At 39.0% G+C, this 17,821-nt stretch overlaps 1 protein-coding gene and 1 pseudogene across 1 annotated transcript; one reads left to right on the forward strand and one right to left on the reverse strand.

Annotated features, from left to right (window-relative positions):
• Window positions 1–504: 504 nt before the first annotated feature.
• On the forward strand, window positions 505–5,994 carry LOC140953345 (immunoglobulin superfamily DCC subclass member 3-like; annotated as a pseudogene).
• A 2,631-nt stretch (window positions 5,995–8,625) lies between these two features.
• Window positions 8,626–15,273, reverse strand: LOC140951475 (salivary peroxidase/catechol oxidase-like). Its single transcript, XM_073400733.1, has 8 exons — window positions 15,236–15,273; window positions 13,498–13,708; window positions 12,513–12,911; window positions 11,418–11,661; window positions 10,819–11,000; window positions 9,978–10,261; window positions 9,097–9,665; window positions 8,626–8,767 (listed from the first exon to the last, which is right to left on the reverse strand). The coding sequence occupies exons 1-8, from the start codon at window positions 15,247–15,249 to the stop codon at window positions 8,706–8,708; spliced, it is 1,965 nt and encodes a 654-aa protein (XP_073256834.1). The 5' UTR covers window positions 15,250–15,273; the 3' UTR covers window positions 8,626–8,705.
• Window positions 15,274–17,821: the final 2,548 nt, after the last annotated feature.

Raw genomic sequence — 17,821 nt, forward strand, 5'->3', positions numbered from 1 at the left:
AAATGTCAAAATATCATGTTCCTTAAACTTTTTAGGAATTCCCAAGCAGAAAAATAACCATTTTAGGCTTAACTGAGTCAATATAATAAGTTAAATGTCTATGATCTATAATTTCATCATTAAATTTTACTTGCCAACTATAAATTATACATTCATTCACGCAAGACCTAACACAATAATATTTGATTCCACTAAAATCATCATGAAGCTTGCAAGGCCTGAGCCAGAGCATTCACTATTGGTTTTGTGGTTGGTATTGCTATGTGTGAGCGAAGGAGGACGGACACAAAGCTTAATTAACGTGACACATTTGGCGTGAGAGCAAGAATGTAATCTGATCAACTAACTGTAAAGGAAAAGAGTCATTTCGATACGAACTTAAGCAGTGAAACTGCAAAAATATTGCGATTACCTGATGTATAGTTATTGCACGTGAACGAGAAAAACAAATGTCGCGAAATATTGGTTGTACACCTCGACTGAATCAGTTTGTACCTGAACGAGATGTATCGCCTGGTGTATCTAAATTACTTTGTATCAAAACGACCGGTAAGCAAATCCTAAATGGCTCTTGGTAATAAATTAATTGACAGCGCTTTTCGAAAGGCCATATATCCAACTGTCCTTTTCATAACGTGTATGCTTAGACGTTCCAATAACAGATTATTCTAAAATAAGGAACAATCGTATTCACATTTATTGGCATCGCGAAGACTCAGACAGTACGTGTGTCCACCAGTTGAACTTAGATCGGTTCCTTCGGAGACATTTTGATTCGTGATTAAAACAAAATCTGCGCGTCTGGACAGTCCACAGAGTTGACAAATACTCTTTTTGCGCAGTAAAGAGTAGCCTGTGTACAGACGTCCCCCCTCCCTCAGAAAAAATCGGGAGAAGAGACGTCTGTGAATCGCCGACGATAATCGTGTTTCCGTTTCCCCGGAATGGGACAGCCTCTGATTGGTTGTAATGTTAATGCCATGACGCAAATCATTTCCGGTGTTGCGATTGGTGAATGAATCTCAGAATAGATTCCCCGGGAAAAAACTCAGCCTTTGTGGACAGCTCACCGCATTTATATTTGTTTACTTGGATTTCGACTATCTGGAATTGGCATGTGAAATTAAGACCACCGATGTTTGCTGCACCGGTTGTGGGTGGACGTACAGAGGTCCGGAAAAGATCTCGTGATGACGACAAACAGGATAAATTCGAAAACACATAGAAACTTTGAAAGTATTAGTCGTCATCAGTAGTTTTTTGCTTGTAATATTGACAGCTTATTTCTTTATTTTGGCCCAGAGGTGCCCCAAGATTCCCCGAGTCCCCTCCAGGGCAAGTAACTGGCTTTCTGGGTAAAGAGACAAGGTTGCCCTGCGACCTTCTTGGAAATCCCACACCGGAGGGTTAAATGGACCAGACCTCCCCCAGCCTCACTCCCTCAGGGACGGATTGAAGTGAGAAAAGACGGCCTTTATATCAACAGCACCAAAAATGAGGACGGAGGCGTCTACGCGTGTTTTGCGACCAATGAATATGGTATGGTCATTCATGGATCATTCCTCAAAGTCAAAGCAGTTGGTAAGTGAGATCAAAGTCATCATCAACCCTACTGGCATCGCCTTTGTAGGACAAATATCAATTGTGACCCTATAAATATTCTTAATCTCCTTTTTATTTGAAACGAAATACTACAATAACTTATGCAAAAAAAAATGCGATTTGAAGGGAATTCGAAATTTTCACTAGTTTTTTAGGTTTGTATTTTTGATTTGTTCTACCCGTGCCGCTGATCAAGATAACCGAGGCGTTCAATAGCGAAGCGTATCACGTCATGTTATATGTAGAACAAGGAACTCGCTTTACCTTACCTCAGTGTGTTGTATATAAACGGAGGAAACAGTGAGTGTTTTTCACCGCTTCTCGTATCGTTGAAGCTGTAGTCAATGTTGCTTACATGTGCATAGCCCTTCAGAGAAATTCATAATGAAGACACGTGAAAACGGCAATTTACTACGTTGAAACGAAAAGAAAACAAACTTTCGTCACAAATAAGTTTCGTTTAACAGAGACAGAATCATTAGACTGGGATTTTCTGTTTGAGGTCTGGCTCCAGAGGCCTGCGTTGTCCATTTAATTTCGAAGATGAAATAAACCACTTCAATAGCATTGTAATGGGTATAAGAAAAGAAAGTAGTTATATTTATGATAAAGAATTAATTGTAAGTTACGCCGACTCAAACATCAGTATATTGTATGAAACTTCTTTTTAGAACAACCTGTATTTACCTCTACACCTCCCGATACGGTCGATGTACCTGCTATCAGAGCGTTGGTCCGAGTAAACTGTTTGGCGACTGGGTTGCCTCTACCTAAAATCACGTGGTACAAGAACAACGTTAGCATATCCGTTTTTAATAACGTCACAAGAGATGAAGTCACGAGCGAGCTTGTGATTGGTCAGTTCCATCCCTCAGACCAGGCTACGTATAAGTGTGTTGCTCGTAACATATACAACGATGAGGTAAACGCTACGACAAACGTAGGTAAGGAGTCTCGACTGTCATTAAAGACTTCAAGTTTATTATGTCCTCACGCGGCCGTAAGTGTATATGTTATAGGTACAGCGCGTTTTCTACACACGTGGCAATCATTCAAGCAAATTTATCAGAACAAAGAAAAATATTTTCGTTTTAAAATCAGCTATAGGTTTATAACCACGAGGTAATTTGTGTCAGTAATTTTTCCTGGGCAAACGAATGATCTTGGAGCTAGTATTTAAATGATTAGATGTCGATATTCGCCTAAGTAAGGCCTAGGGGTCATCGTCTTTTATCTGAAAACGTTTCAAAGGCTGAGTAAGATCAAGTCCTGTAAGGAATTGGTAATTATAAAGTTCTCTTATATATTTATAAGAGGCCTGTTCCAGGAGTTCAGCGAAATCTAGTGGCCAATACAGAAATACAGGAATTTAAAGAGCACGAGGCCGGGTGGATGTTGGATGGACAAGAACCGCAAAGAGACTATCTCGCTACACCTTAGTTTTTGATGCTGTTGCTGCTGTCGGTTTTTGTTCCAACTCGTGCCGTTTCATATTGTCTGGAAGCCTGGAACAGATAACTTAATGTTTAACTGATAAAAAAAATGCAAAGTTGTTTTAGAGCTAATCTTGACTGCAATATCCGTGTTTTGTTGTTGTAATAGTGTTGTTATTGTTTTTGTTTATAATTTTTACTTCTTCTTCTTTTTTATTTGCAGTTTTACGTGACTGCGGTGACCCAGGCGAAGTAGAAAACGCAGTTCGCGTTATTAGCCGAAACAAGAATCACTGGGCAGGAGAATATGTCAGGTATCTCTGTAATCCGGGATATGCTATGGTTGGTCCTGCAGTCAGCAGATGCTTGCCCAGCGGTGGATGGAGTGGAAATACACCAACATGTAAGAGTTTCGGATATTTCCGTGTATGTAGTGACATGTCTATCGTCAGTAAGGGTAAAGTAATACGGTACGGAATAGTCACTAGGGCTAACTACATGTAACCTGTAGCTCCTGCCGTAACTTTCATCGAGACCAACACTGGACACAAATTTACTCCTGGCAAATAAGTGGCAAATTGGGAAAACTGAGAAGTAAATCTGGCGTAAAGATGGTCAATGCCACATTTGCCTAGTTATACACCCCCTGTTATCTGGTATGCACATGTGGCATTTACCATCTTTGCCTCAGATTTACTTCTCATTACCTCATTATCTCATTAGTTCACCTTCGATAGTGCACGTTTAGGGTTTTTCTGCCCCGCAAATGTTCTCCAAATAGCAGATGTGGCCCTTCGAGTTGTGTTCTTCCCATGTTTTTAGCTATAATTTCGCCTAGTTCTTACTCTTGAAACGAGTGAAATGTCCGCCATTTTTTAGCCTGCGTAGCTGGTGGTATTGTGTACTAGGTTGGGTTTGGCGGGGAAGCCGCTGTACCAGTCGAGTGAGAGTTGGCGGCGGAGCAGCGAGAAATAAGCTTAAAGACTCAGGATTTTTAGAGACACTTTAATACCTGTCTCCGTTAATGAAAATTGTTGTCTCTCTAAATGTTTCACCGAATTATATTTCTTTTACTGATTGTAGTAGTCTCTCTTGCAATTTTTATCGCTTGTACGTGCCGTTTGTTTTCATTGTTCATGAACATCGCTTGCAGGAGTACTCAAAAACGTGGCGCGTATCAAACGCTTTATAAGTTAAGATTACACATCGTTATAACTGAAACCATTAAATAAAAAATAATTATTATTAATCTTTATTATGTTGAAGCGTCACTCTATTAAAGTTCATTCAAACACTTGACCACAATGACAGCTCGCACTAGAAATGAGAACCGGCATGGTTGATTTGGAAATTTTTTCAACGGTTTCGCTAAAAGCGCACGATTGATCGACGTCCTGAATATTGACTAAGTGCAATTTGTCTTGAAAAATTGTGAGACACCGCATTCTGTCCCAGGTCTGTATGATAAATAGTGCTGTTCACCTCAGTTGTGATGTATAAAAAGTGTAAAAGGTTGGTTTACACACTCCCAGATTTGTTGGCAAGAATTTGTAAAGTAAACCTGTCGAACGCAAAAAAATTCGGCCTGATTTGTTTTCCAAGAATTTGTTTTCTAGGCCTAATCTACCGCGATCAAGAGCCATTATGGCTTTTCGGGATGTGATCGAAGATATATAAGGCTATCAACTCGATGTAAAAGATGTTTCACCCTAAAATAACTTAGCAAAAGTCACATGAATGTGCCCTTAAGTTAAACTGATTTGTGGATTACAAGTTTATTGTTTAATTTAAGTTCTAAATTTATTAATGGGAGCTTCGCTTTTAGCCCTGGCTAGATCTATATATTATTATTAGCTTAGCAGTTTATATTTACTTTTAATTAAGGACCTGTTTATATGGAGTATGGGGACCCCAGTAAGGCGAGGTAAACTGCTTTGGTGGGGTAACCCGTCTGTCCATATAATCTCTCGGCATTTTAATTTGTTCACGTTTCTATGATAAGTGGGATGACCCGTCGCATGTTACCTCACCTATCTGGGTTATCCAGCTTTCATGTAAACCGGCCCTAACTCTTGAACTAAATTTCCACCTTTAACTGCGTCAACCGTCAAAGCTCTAAAATTTAACTGTCAAAATTGGAAAAAAACACCGTCAATCGTCAAAGCTACCAACCGGGCCATTGAGACCCTCATATTTGCAAGGAGAAAATTTGTACAAATCCATTTTTTTGCATTGTCTAGTGTAACTGAACATTAAGAACCAAAATGGAGACAGAACATGTTTTAGCATGAAAATTAATCCTTTTTTTGAACTATGAAAGTGCTGGAACAAAATTTCTTACTAATTAGTGATTATTAATATTCTTATCGAGAGAACCTATTATGATCTCTTGTTCTTACAAAAACTTAAAATCTCTTACTGCTCTTTTAAGGTACTTTGGGTACTGACAAGTCGGAATGCAAACGTTACTGGACGATAAATGACCCCACTAGACGAAGAAGCCATAATGCAGCAGGGTATTACAAGCACGACTACTATCTAGCTGAGGGATGGTACAGATTTACAATAGGGAAACGCATGTCCACAAGTTGTGGTTACAGTTGCGGCTATTGCGATGCCTCATATGTGGGATGGTTACCTGGGAGCCACCCGTCAGTTAATGACGGGGTGGTATCTCGGACAGTCTATTTCGGCTATTCCGGCAACTGTTACTATCGGAGCACGGCCATAAAAGTACGCAATTGTGGATCTTTCTGTGTCTACAAATTAAAACGCACACCAAATGACCACTGTCGCTATTGTACCTATTATTAACAAAGTAAACTGATGATACACAACAAGAACAGACCTAATTCTGATTCTCTTTGATTAATACTGTAGCTGTAATAGAATACCACTTCATGTCAACTCCAAGGGTGGAAACAGGAATTTTGGCAGTAATGGTGGTATATTTAACTAGGATAAGCTATTGTAGCTTTTTTGTTGCATCGCGAGGTAAACAAAAGATTTAATCGCTTTTGAACGAAAAGTCTGAAATTGTCTATAGATTATTCAATTTCCCATTATATTGATGCTCTCTTGCAGACGTATACGGCGTGGAACCTAGATTTATAGTAAATTTACATACATGCATTTTTCACACTTTGTATAGTTCCCAAAACGGACCTCTGGAGCCAGGCCGTACGTTATCTGCTGCGCTCGTTAAGTGTTCCAATGACCTTTCTTTGAAATTTTCACAGTTGGATACAACGTGGCCGAGTACGTGCCGAGTAGTTAGAGCGCTGAACTTGCAACTTAGAGTCCCCGAGTTCCTCATGTCCCGCCCCGAAAGCTTGCTGGATTTGTTCTCGACGGTGCCAAGTTCAAATCCTTGGCTATGCTCGATAGCTAGCCAGCTGGTTGGCCTCCGGCCAAATGGGGTTTTTGACCTTGTTTAGTTTGATATAAATTACTTGCTTCAGGCTTTTGCTCGGCCCCATTAGCATCATTGCTATTGCTTCAAAGGATAAATAAAGGATTGTTATTTATGCCCCCCTGCTTGCTTACCAATAAAGCTATTTAGTATAACAGCATTTGAGTCAAAAATCATCGTTTTTTTGCTCAATTATCTCACTGTTTTAGTATATACTAAAGCAATTATTCACCTCAGTGTCGGTGGCTAGTCGTGGATATTTACCTCACTGCTTCGCAGTTCGGTAAATACCACGACTAGCCACCTCCACTTCGGTGAATAATTGTTATGTATTGAACAATGTGCATTGCTCAGTAGGGGTGAGCTCGGTTTGCTGGCGCTTTCAATGCAATCACAAGAAATACTATTAAACAGGCTGAACAAAACTTTAAGTGAAGCCTTTGGAATGATTTTTAATTTTGGGCCGCACATTCCTTCGATCTAAGTACCAACTAAAGGAATAACCTGAGACAAGCACACGTGGTTTCTGGGTCACCAGCCGCCATGTGACTGGGACAACAGGATTTTGATTGCTATTGGCCATTTCGGAGTTGCGTGAGGAACTGGGGCGAATTTCAAATTCAAACTAATCGATAAACTGACAACACTATATTAAAGGTCATGTTGAGATTGGTTTTTTGAACAAGTTTGGTGCTCTAAAGTTGAACAGGGATCAAGTTATGACTCTTGAAGCATGGTTAAAGATCCATACAGACCTCTGTAATTTTGTGACAGCGTCCCCAAAACCATATAAACTCTTAATTTTTTTCACGATTTCTGTGATATTCCTAAAAATGGGCAAACACAGTGATTTTCAAATTAGTTCCTTCCAAGTAGTAGATGCATGACGGATTTTACAGTTTAAAAGAAAAACTGAAAAATTTTAAAGAGTTTATGTGGTTTTGGAGGACGCTGTCACAAAATTGTAGAAGTTTGTATGCATCTTTAACCATGTTTCAATGGTCATAACTTGATCCCTGGCTAATTAACAGCGCTAAAAACAAATACCATTTAATACAAACTTAGGGAGGAGGGGCGTTAAATAGATAAGAGGCGTTTATTTGAGAGTGGGCGTTTAGTTATTAGATCATTTACGGTAAACATAGCCTACTTAACTGATCGTTGAAACGTCCACCTCCCTTCACCGTCCTTCTGAAATGGGCAAAAGAAATCTTGCCGTGTATTCCTCAAAGAAGAAAAATGTTGCCCTACACCGAAGCTGTACTGAAAGAGGCCTGTCATGATATGCTCAGATGCTTAAATATCTACAATTGTAAGTCCCGGATGACCCATTCGGGATAATTAAACGCATTAAAACCTATCTACAATTAATTTCGCTTAAAAAAAAACGATTTAGCCAAAGCACTATTCACAGTTCATTTCAATTAAAATTAAAATTATTATTATTGTTATTATTATTATTATCACAAACTAATGAAATCTGAGGACTTCTAGTCCAACGAACACCTGAACAGGCCAGACCAAGGTGTCTCTCTCGTTCCGTAACTAGGGAAAGATAGGAAAGGAACCTGGGAACGAGGTTGTAGTCTCTCCTCACAAAACGATGTGAGGAACGGTAGAACGTCGCTCAACTTTAAATGTAGATTTTTGCGTGAGTATGCGCGTAAGTTTTACGCGCGCGTGATTAAAATAGAGGCAATGTATGAAGTCTCTCGCATGAACGTAAAAGTTGAGAGAGGATCAGTCTACTTTTACGCTTACTCGCAACCTTCAATACATTGCCTCTTTTTATTTTATTTTATTTTTTTTGTTTTCGCGCGTTAAATTTACTTGACAATGAAAACCCACGAGCTTAATATTGGCTCTGGTCAGTCGTTCTTCTTTTAGCATAAGAAGGGTGTTGTAACCAGGCCAGAGCAATTCAGTTTCTACTTCATCTCATTCTAGTACTAGGGGCTGATGTGAGGTCGGTGAAGGGTAGATGTGGGGTAGATAATGCGCAGGTGGTGGTGATGGAGGAGGAGGAAAAACCGAATAAGTAAGTAGGTGAACTGATGGGAGGATGGGGAGAAGGACAGAAATAAAAAGGAGGAGGGGGGAACAATGAAAAAAAGGGGGGAAGGGGAAGTTGGTGGCAATTGAGGTAAAACTATAGAAATATGGTGTAAGTCATGGTAGTGGAAGCGAAGGAATTGCAATAATATATATAAACATGTAGTTTCGAAAAATGGTGTTGAAACCATTGATCTAGTGCATGATTAATGGTTAGTCTTCCTTTCTCTGCATGCCTCGCTCTCGGCTGACTTTTCCATTCCCGGCCCTGGATTTAAGAGAAAAATAAATAAAAAGTTAATTGTCTACTGCTTGCCAAAATCACTACCTTTTTTTCTTCTATTTATATATAAAATTTAAATTCATCTTATATACAGTGTGAACTGCCTCCAGTAAAAGGAAGTCGCCATGCCCCTTTAATAATTACGAAATAAAATGAGATATACGCACTGGAAATAGAGGGGAAGAGGAAGACTTAATTCCTTTTTAAAGGAATCCTTTGAAAGAAACCAAATTTACCTTACAATGCATAGTCCGTTATAGGCAGGTAGTTAACACATGAACAAACCTAGTTGCATGGAATATATTCTCACCAACCTTCTTTCCACAAACTCAGGTCGATAGATGGTATCCTATCGCAATTAACTAACTCTTGGCCTGTCTCAAAAACGCGCTCTTGAATTCGGCCTACATTATCAGAGTTGTCACAGATAACCTTTGCCAGCGAGCTTCCTTTCTTTATGGAATCCAACTGTTCTAATGTGAATCCTGTGTAAGAATCGGTTCGTTCATACCAGAATCGATCTCCAACTCGAAATCTTCGGAAGCTGTCAGTTATCAGGCAAGTTAAAGTCTGTCCCAAAATGGATCCCGGTTGTGGGTTCTCACTGATTCCTCCAACAAAGAGATCGATGTCGAAGGTAGAAATGTAAACACTAATGATTCTACCAAGCTGCTCTTTGTCGATATTAACAAGGTCTGAAAACTTTTTGGCAAGTCCTCCGGGAAGGTCAGTGTCCAATCCACAAAACTTTCGGAAGTATATGTAAGGGGCAAGACCATGGTCCCGGCCCCGTTGAATATTGATCGCCATCAAGTCTCCCACTATTCCGTCTGGAGTTGGTCCTGGAGTCACAAGACTTTCATGCACAGCATTGACAAAGTTCCTGGAGGACAAAACAACAATGACTGCAAATTGGCACAGTGACTACAAAATGCGACCCGTTACAAAAGTTTTTATAAAAATCGGGCTCTCAATTGTAGGCTCTTAGCCAATGAAAAAAAAGATAGTTTGTGATAATGTTTAAAATATAAGAAAACTTATGTGGTATTATTTTTTTTACCATGATGCAGGTCACAACGTTTGGGCCCTTAAAAACTGTGTAATTCCAACTACTTTAACCTCCATGCTCGATATTTTCCTCCACTTATGGTATATTTATATCTTTTCCATTGACAACAAATATACTTCGGCATACCTATCGAATCTTTGAGCAGGTTCCGTTGCCAATCCCAAATTAATGCCATCGATTCCATTATTCCTCAGTCTATAAAGAGACGACGGGTCAAAGAAGCTTGTGGTAGCAACTTCTCCAAGCCTGACCAATCCTCTGCTAAATTGTCCAAAGCTGTCCCGTATTAGTGAATGACCCATTCTAAGTGCGGCAGCGGCAAACGCATTTCTGGTCGAAGCGTCAACATTTGGATCATAACCATTAAAAAATTGCCCCAGAGGTTCTAAGGTAAGGTTGTTGTTTCGTCTCTAAAATGGAAAAAGTAAACAGATAATTTGGAGCTTGTTACATGTAACAACTAATCACAAGCACGTTAAAAAAAAAACCCTTTGGGTCGTCACCGGGATAATTTGACTCCAAGACTCTCCCCTCCGTAAAGGCCTTTTTGTGTCACAGGGAGGTTGGGGAGAGGGAAAAAGAAAGCGTACGGGGAACGACGGAAAGTGCAATCGCAGCGGGGGCCTCTGCAGAGGAGAAAGGCTCCATGACTTTTCAGAAACTGGTCAGGCGCTGTGGCCACTGAGCTACCAAAAGATTTCTGGTGAGCTATATGATATATCAAAAGAATTGAAGGCCTTTGAATGACGTAAATCGCCACGAATCTCTGTAGCTGAGTGGCCATGGTTTCGGTTTCTACCCTGATGTACGGTGACTGAGAGAGGATAAACATAAAAAACATCATCTCGGAATGACCTATTGTGCATCACATTCTCTCGTCTGACTACTACTTAAGGATACTGAAAACGATTTTAACATTTTCAATTTGACGCCTGAAAAAGACGGGTTAGGATGATTTAATACTTACCACTTCTTCACTAAACAAAACGGGCAGCCATTCGTTGTAAGTAATATGCTGAATTTGGGCAATCACAATTTTCCGCGCTTCCTGGAACAGTCGTTCGTCGTTCCATGTTGGATTTAAATGATGAAGAAACTTTGCGATTCGGTTATGTTCTCGAACAAAAAGGATGTGAACAGTCATTAACGCTGTGGAGGGAAAGAAAAGCAGTGAGCACAAGGTGTCAGAGCGCATGTAACTGTGAATCGATGCAAGATCGATCTATATGAGCACGACTCTCATACCAAATAATATTTAGGGTTAGCGACCATCAGGACTTCGTTGAGAGTAAATTTATTGTGTGTTTGGCAGGCAGTGGAAAGCATTCATGTCAAGCACGCAGTAGTCAGCACCGTAATTACAAACCTGACCTAATTGTAAAAGATTTTACTGTAACTTTGTTGATGTTCGCTTTGGAAAAAAAAGTGTTTTCCTTTATGCTTTTAAACAATTGTGCCTCTCAAATTTTGTGCCGACTGTAGGCAAATCGTTAGAAAAATCCTGTCAATGACGATTGTTGAGTACAGTAACTGTCCAGAGATACGATAAAATAACTTGCTTCATACCCGGGTTTTCATTGTCCCTGAAGTCTCCAAAAAGAAAGCACGGTTTTAGTGAAGGCCTAGGTGATCTGCAAAATGAACTTGGATCAGCAGGAGGGGATATTGGCATTCTATCAGAGCGTGACACCGGAAGTGGAACTACTCGCAATAAACCAATACGTGACGTCGTATCTCGCACACTCTCTGCTTCCTCACAGTTAACTCCATAAATGTTTGAGGCGTCAATATAAGAAGTAACCAGATTCACCTAAAAAGGAGGGAAGACACAGACGTTTTAGGTCTTAAAAAGAGTGAAATCCGAGTGTTTTTCTAAAATTTCATTTTATTACATGGAAGGGAGTGTTTTACAACAGGAACTAAAACACTCAGAACTCGATACGACGTTTGACGTTTTAAGTCCTAAAACAAAAAACAAAACAAATAATGGAATGTACTGTTTTTGTAATACCTAATATTCTCACTTAATTTCACGAGTATTAAATTTCGCGACTTTCGCGATTTGGGAAAAATCGTGAAATTTAATACTCGCGAAATCTAAAAATCCCTAAAAATCGCAAAATTAAATTTTCGCGAAATATGGCTCATGATTTTTCACCAAATTAAGTAACAAATAAGGCATTTCATTTTATTGCTTGGACAGAAGTGTTTTAGTGGCAACTAAAACACACATGACCACCACATCCGGGAAAGCGAATGACGTATTTTCCGTATGTTAACGCGAATGGTAATATCGAGTAGCGACGTCACTATTCAAGCCTTTTCATACTTGGGTAGAATGAAATTGTTTTTTTTTTATGTTGTTTGGAAAACTTATAGTAACTATTGCTGCCAAAAGATTCGTTGTAGTAGGAAGATGTGATGCTCTTTCTGAATAACAAGAGAACTTGACATTATGCTCTCTGTCTTCACCCTCGACCCAGACCTTTCGTTTGGTGACTGCTCGCATCCGTGAATATTTAGGTTTTTTTTTTAGCTGGCTGAAAAGGGGTTATATTAATAAATGAGAAACTGTCTGAATCTAATATTTAAAATTAATACAATCCCGTGTTACAAAATAACGCATGATTCAAATTAAATTTTATAAGAAAAAGCACAAACCTGCTCCCCATTTCGTATTTCTGATCGTGAAAGAGGAATACACTGGGCGCTTTGATTGTTCCTCAATCTATCATCCGGATTATTTTGCGAGATCGGAATGCTGACACATCCAGGGACATTGCTTGGACATGGCGCATTGTTGGTCCCACATCCTTCGGTCTGATTAGAAACTGTCAACGTGAAGTCGTGGTCTATAAATGATCCCCACAGCATGGTCATGTGAGTAAAGTTTGGCTCCAAACCACCAACGTTCTCTGAGGTGTTCACGAACACAGTGTTGCTGATTGTTCTCGCGTTTCTGAGGGGCAGTGATGGCTTTGTGGTGGAAGCGAGTCGTGGTCCCAGTCCGTTTTGAAAGGATGGTGGCAGGAAACGCGCGAATGCTGTTCCAGCTGAGCCCTTTGTATTGAGATACGGAAAAATAAATCTGACTATAAGTATTCCCGACCTCTACCCTCGTCAGGAAGTACAAGGAGAGCGTGGGATGGAAGAGAATACTTGAACTGGTGCTCGTTCAGTCTCTAATGACTCTGGAAGACTTTTAAAAACTATTTTTGACCCTAACAAATATTTTCCCGATGAAAAATTAGTACACTGATCAGCTTGCATCTAACCAGGGCGTTAGTTGCCTGTGAAAAGACTCTCTTATGGCGTATAGGACGAAAAGAAATTTAATTCAGCCCAAGCAGACGCGAAAGGGAAAAAGGATAGGGAGAGCCATCTTCTAATCATCCTGTTGATCATCTGTCAACAGGGTCATTACTTAAGTTTAATTCCTTGGAAGTGGAATCCCGATTTTTGGCGAACTGCCTTGGGAAAAGTAAATTGGTTCGAATTATCGGTAATTTCAAAAAATCGAAACCGAATTATCGAGAGGGGTACTATAAAACCGACATAAAAAATTTGCAAACGTCTTCGGGGTGGCAGTGTGAGATTTCTACGATATGCAGAAACTAAATCCAGTGTACAGTATGGTAAACCTTACCTGTGTTATGTTGCACAAGTTGTTGCACGTTCCGTCAAACATGCGATACTTGCGTTGTATACAGTTTAGACGCACATACAGTGGTACTCTCTCGCAAAATGGATCAACCGATATAAACGTATCTCGGGAGTTAAGAGACGACCCCGCAATGGAAGGTGATAAACCAAAACAGACAAATGCTCCAACAAAAAGACAGAGACCTTGTCGCAACCTGAGGGAAAACAGTCATAAACGTCTTTAAGTTCTCATTTTTTATAATAATTTTATATATTAAAAATCTTCTCACTAAAGGTAAGAAGAAATGTTTCAATAGATCTTATGAAATGTAAGATATGTCGGGATATCACAATAATTATTGAAACTTGTATCGGTGCATGCAAGGCAATACTTCATTTTATATATCACTCCTCAAATCATTATTAATAATATAATAACGGTTTTTGGTGGTTTTATCCATACATAAAATTTAAACTATGCACTTCGGTGCACATACACTGTTCAGGGATCTGCTTCCATTTGAAAAGTTAATCCCTAAGAAGAAGGACACTAAATACAGTTTCTGAAAAACGTCTTGCCATGGTCACAAAGTTAATACAGATCCTTTTCAATTATAAACGGACAGGGCTTTTGCTTTTGCTTCCTGCGAACGAGGAGAGCTGCGATGAAGTAATATGACGAATAGAAACCTTTTTTAATATAGGAAAAAAGCAAATTTTGAAAAACATTGCTGTCAAAACTCGGTTGCCATGTTAACGTCAACGTTGACGCACACGTCAAGAAGACTTTAAAATCTTTTCGGATATTTTTTTTAGGAAAAGTCGCAGTACGTTTCGTGGTCATAGCTTGATTGGTCTTGAAGTTATTCAACGTTTAAGCGAGGGGAAGGGTCTGAATAGGGTTAAAATACAATTTAGATTTTTTACTTATTGCAGTTACTGCATTTTCAACATTTTGTAACGCGAAATTCTTACTACTTTTAATAAGCTCAATAACAATGATCATCGTATATTTTGTCTTTTAGTTTTCTTATTTTTGAAAAAAAAAAAGACTTCACTTTACTACTGTACAGTACTTAACTTTACATTAAATTTAACTAATAAATTATCTTTTTGACCAGAACCAATTGCAAATTTATCGTTTCTAAGGGCTGAGTCTGAATAAACTGGGTTACCACAGGCCTAGAAACTACAAAACTAAAAATAACTGTTCATGTTTCAAGTTTGCCAGAGAGCGTATTTATAACTCAGTGATTAGCGCGAAGCCGCCCAAGATTGCCGCGGCTTCGTTTTGGGATGACCACTATGCCTTTGTTATATTAAAGGCCTTTTTCATCTTAAGCTATCTCGAAAAAACATAGTTAGAGCTCTAACATTTAAATCAATACGGGCTGACAAAGGACTCGAAAAAAGTGCTCGAAGGTTACAAGCTTTTCAATCTTTTAACGGTGGCCAACGTACTCTAAGGTAGTCAAACCAGTAGGAATTAAGTTGACTGATCGAAATGATCATTTGACACGATATAATTTATCAAAATTAACTGTAGTTAGCTCTTTGTGAGTATTTGTTTAGACGACTCGCTGAAGAGTGCTCTTGACGCTTAGGGCATTTGTGATTCTAAGCGCATTACTCAAAGACGAAGTATTTTTTGTCTTCGATGATACGACAGAGATCTTAGGACCTGGTTGACGTTAATCGACATCGGCAGTAAAACTTCGAAACCATCAAGAAGTTAACGGTACCTTAATTCCATCATTACGCTGCTTGTGCTCTTCTGTTTTAACACTTCTATAACCTGAAGAGAAAAAAGAAAAATTTATAAAATAATTTATAAGCGTCCCTGAGGTGTAAAAATTGTCTTATCAGACAAGAAAAAAAATGTTTATCTTTTAAGAATAGAGCTGGCTTAAAAAGCCCCGACAAAACAACACCAAATATAACAGGAGCTAGTCAAGACTTGAACCTTTTCCTAAGGCCTTCTTTTAGTACTCAGTGTGGTTTGAGAAGAATATGGCCGTATAACTTCCTTTTATGCTGTTTTGGAAGTCATTATCAAAGCTACTACTTATGCTGTGGTCAAAAAATTACTGCTTTGTCATGACAGCCAAGCAGCGGTCATTCAAAACTTAACACCGGTTCATGCGGAAAAAAAGAAAAGGTTTTAACTGTTTCAAGTTGATATTAGTCGTAGTGGTATTTAACAACGTAAATGATGACTTTCGTAGAGAGAGAGAACACAATTGAAGAACTGTCACTTTCCGTTGCACTGATCAACCATAACGTAAAGTGATGACTTTATGGAAATGTCGGTGAACATGCCATTGCTGACCGGCAAACTTATTTCTAGAATCAAGATTTAAAACCTTGTGAAACTGAATTGCACAGAAGGCACAGTTGATTCAAGCACATCTATGCGATTTACCGTAGACAGAAATTAAAGCTGAATAACTCAAACACATCTAAGCTGCAGATCATTGCAGTGATGTAGTTACTTGAAACCTTGAACTTCGAACTAGTGCTTATGAACCTTAATATTGGACTCTAAACAACAGCATAGCTGGCTGGAAAATGAGGCGATCAGCAGGTTAATGATAAGCCGATCGTCGATCTTTTCCCATCTCCAATGTGACTTTTCTTTAGCTTTAAGCTTGTTGGATCGATCCCGTGCATGTCATGTATTGAAGGTCGAGAGACCGAAGCCGGATAACTTTGCAAAGTCATTAAAAATAAAAAGACACACTGTACTATCTTAACCTTTCCTTAGGCTGCTCGGTAGAAAGGGACAACTCCCGTAAAAGAGCGCGGTATGGGTTGAACTGAGGTTGCAAAATGAAATGGCTCGAACTGATTCGATATTTATGTGCGACACTAACTAAAAGGCATTTTTGGTCCAGCTGAAAATGCAAAAAATGCCCAAAACTTGTAATGTATTAAAATAAGCTCACGTGTCTTAAGGGTCCTCTGATAAAATAAAAGCTACAAGACATCCAATTCTTCTGGCCCCCACATAAGTCAACCCCCCTAATAGCAATTCACCTAAAAAACAAACAAACAAATTACGGTTATCTGTAATCAGCATTCCATTATCGTAAACCATTATCAGTTCTTAACCCCCGACTAAACATTATTCACTCGGTAAGAAATCCGATGAAAAAGGACTATTCAGGCCAAATGCTTCTTGTACTCATGTTCTTGAATTATAACTCTAATATACAGTACGTCAAGCCTCATCTTAAGGGCAATCTCTCATATAGTTCAAACAGTGCTTATCTCTAAGTCACATATAAACAGTTCTTAACCTCTATAACGGAGCTAGGATGAGTAACACAAACAAATGGGAAATTTATACAAACAAACCATGTTGTAAAACAAAATATAGTACAATCAATATATTATCAATACAGACGCCAAAGCTAGGTTCAAACCCACAGTAAAAGGTAACAGCTTTATAGAGTAACTCAATATCGTAAAGGTAGCTTGGTTATTGTCTTGGGTTGTAGAATGTGACATTTAAAAAACTAGTAAAAATACATATTCCAAACCGGTGTGATAAAATTCATTTTCACGGTAGGTTTGGCGTTTAAAAATTTGGGGAGGGGGGAAGACGAATCAAAGGCATTGTAGTCTTGAAGTCGTTTAATCCAGTCAAACAACACAGGCTAAGATTATAGATTGAAAAGTGCAGTATAAATCCCGACAAAAACAAACACTGCTCTCTAAAAGGTAATTGTTTTCACCTTCGAGTCGTATTCAGTTTATCCAGTGCAGGTTTATTCCTGGTTTATTGTCTACCGCATAGCTTAAACAAATATCAAGACGTGAAATGTTACTGATGTTTGGTAATTTCACCTCCTCCATCAACCTGGGTCGTCTAGATTGCTTTTATTTTTCGGCTAGCCTTGTAAAGCTTCTTGAGGGATAGGCAATTCAGGGTTGCTAGGCGCAATATTTTTGGTTCATTGTTAGCTGTTTTAATATATTGTTAAAACCGGACGTACTTAACGAAAACGAAAGTTCCCGCTCAACTGAAAATTAGCACAATATCATATACTGAATTAGAACCAGGAAACCGACTTCAGGAAATGTTTGTAGTGAGTCAGCTAATTTCTGCAAAAAAAAAGAATGAGTCAGCTTGATTTACTAATCACAGCTCTCTGTTTCAGTGTCTATCACTAGAAACCTGAGACGTTATCATTATGAAGAACCTCTACGCTAATGATTCAGAATTTTATCGTTTTCTTTATTCAACCCAAGTTACTGGTGTTGCATGTAAAATCTATGTTCGTCTTATTTAAGCGAACCCTTTCAAGTGAGCTGGGAAGAGGCAA

Source organism: Porites lutea, chromosome 11 (assembly GCF_958299795.1).
Source record: "Porites lutea chromosome 11, jaPorLute2.1, whole genome shotgun sequence".
Taxonomy (NCBI): domain Eukaryota; kingdom Metazoa; phylum Cnidaria; class Anthozoa; order Scleractinia; family Poritidae; genus Porites; species Porites lutea.

Bases quoted from the DNA above. Each gene is read 5' to 3' on its own strand.
- LOC140951475 (XM_073400733.1), bottom strand. The intron at 10,262-10,818 runs GTAAGTATTAAA...TTTCCATTTTAG, and splicing joins TTTTGTTTAGTGAAGAAGTG to AGACGAAACAACAACCTTAC. The intron at 9,666-9,977 runs GTATGCCGAAGT...TTTGTCCTCCAG, and splicing joins CCTGCTCAAAGATTCGATAG to GAACTTTGTCAATGCTGTGC.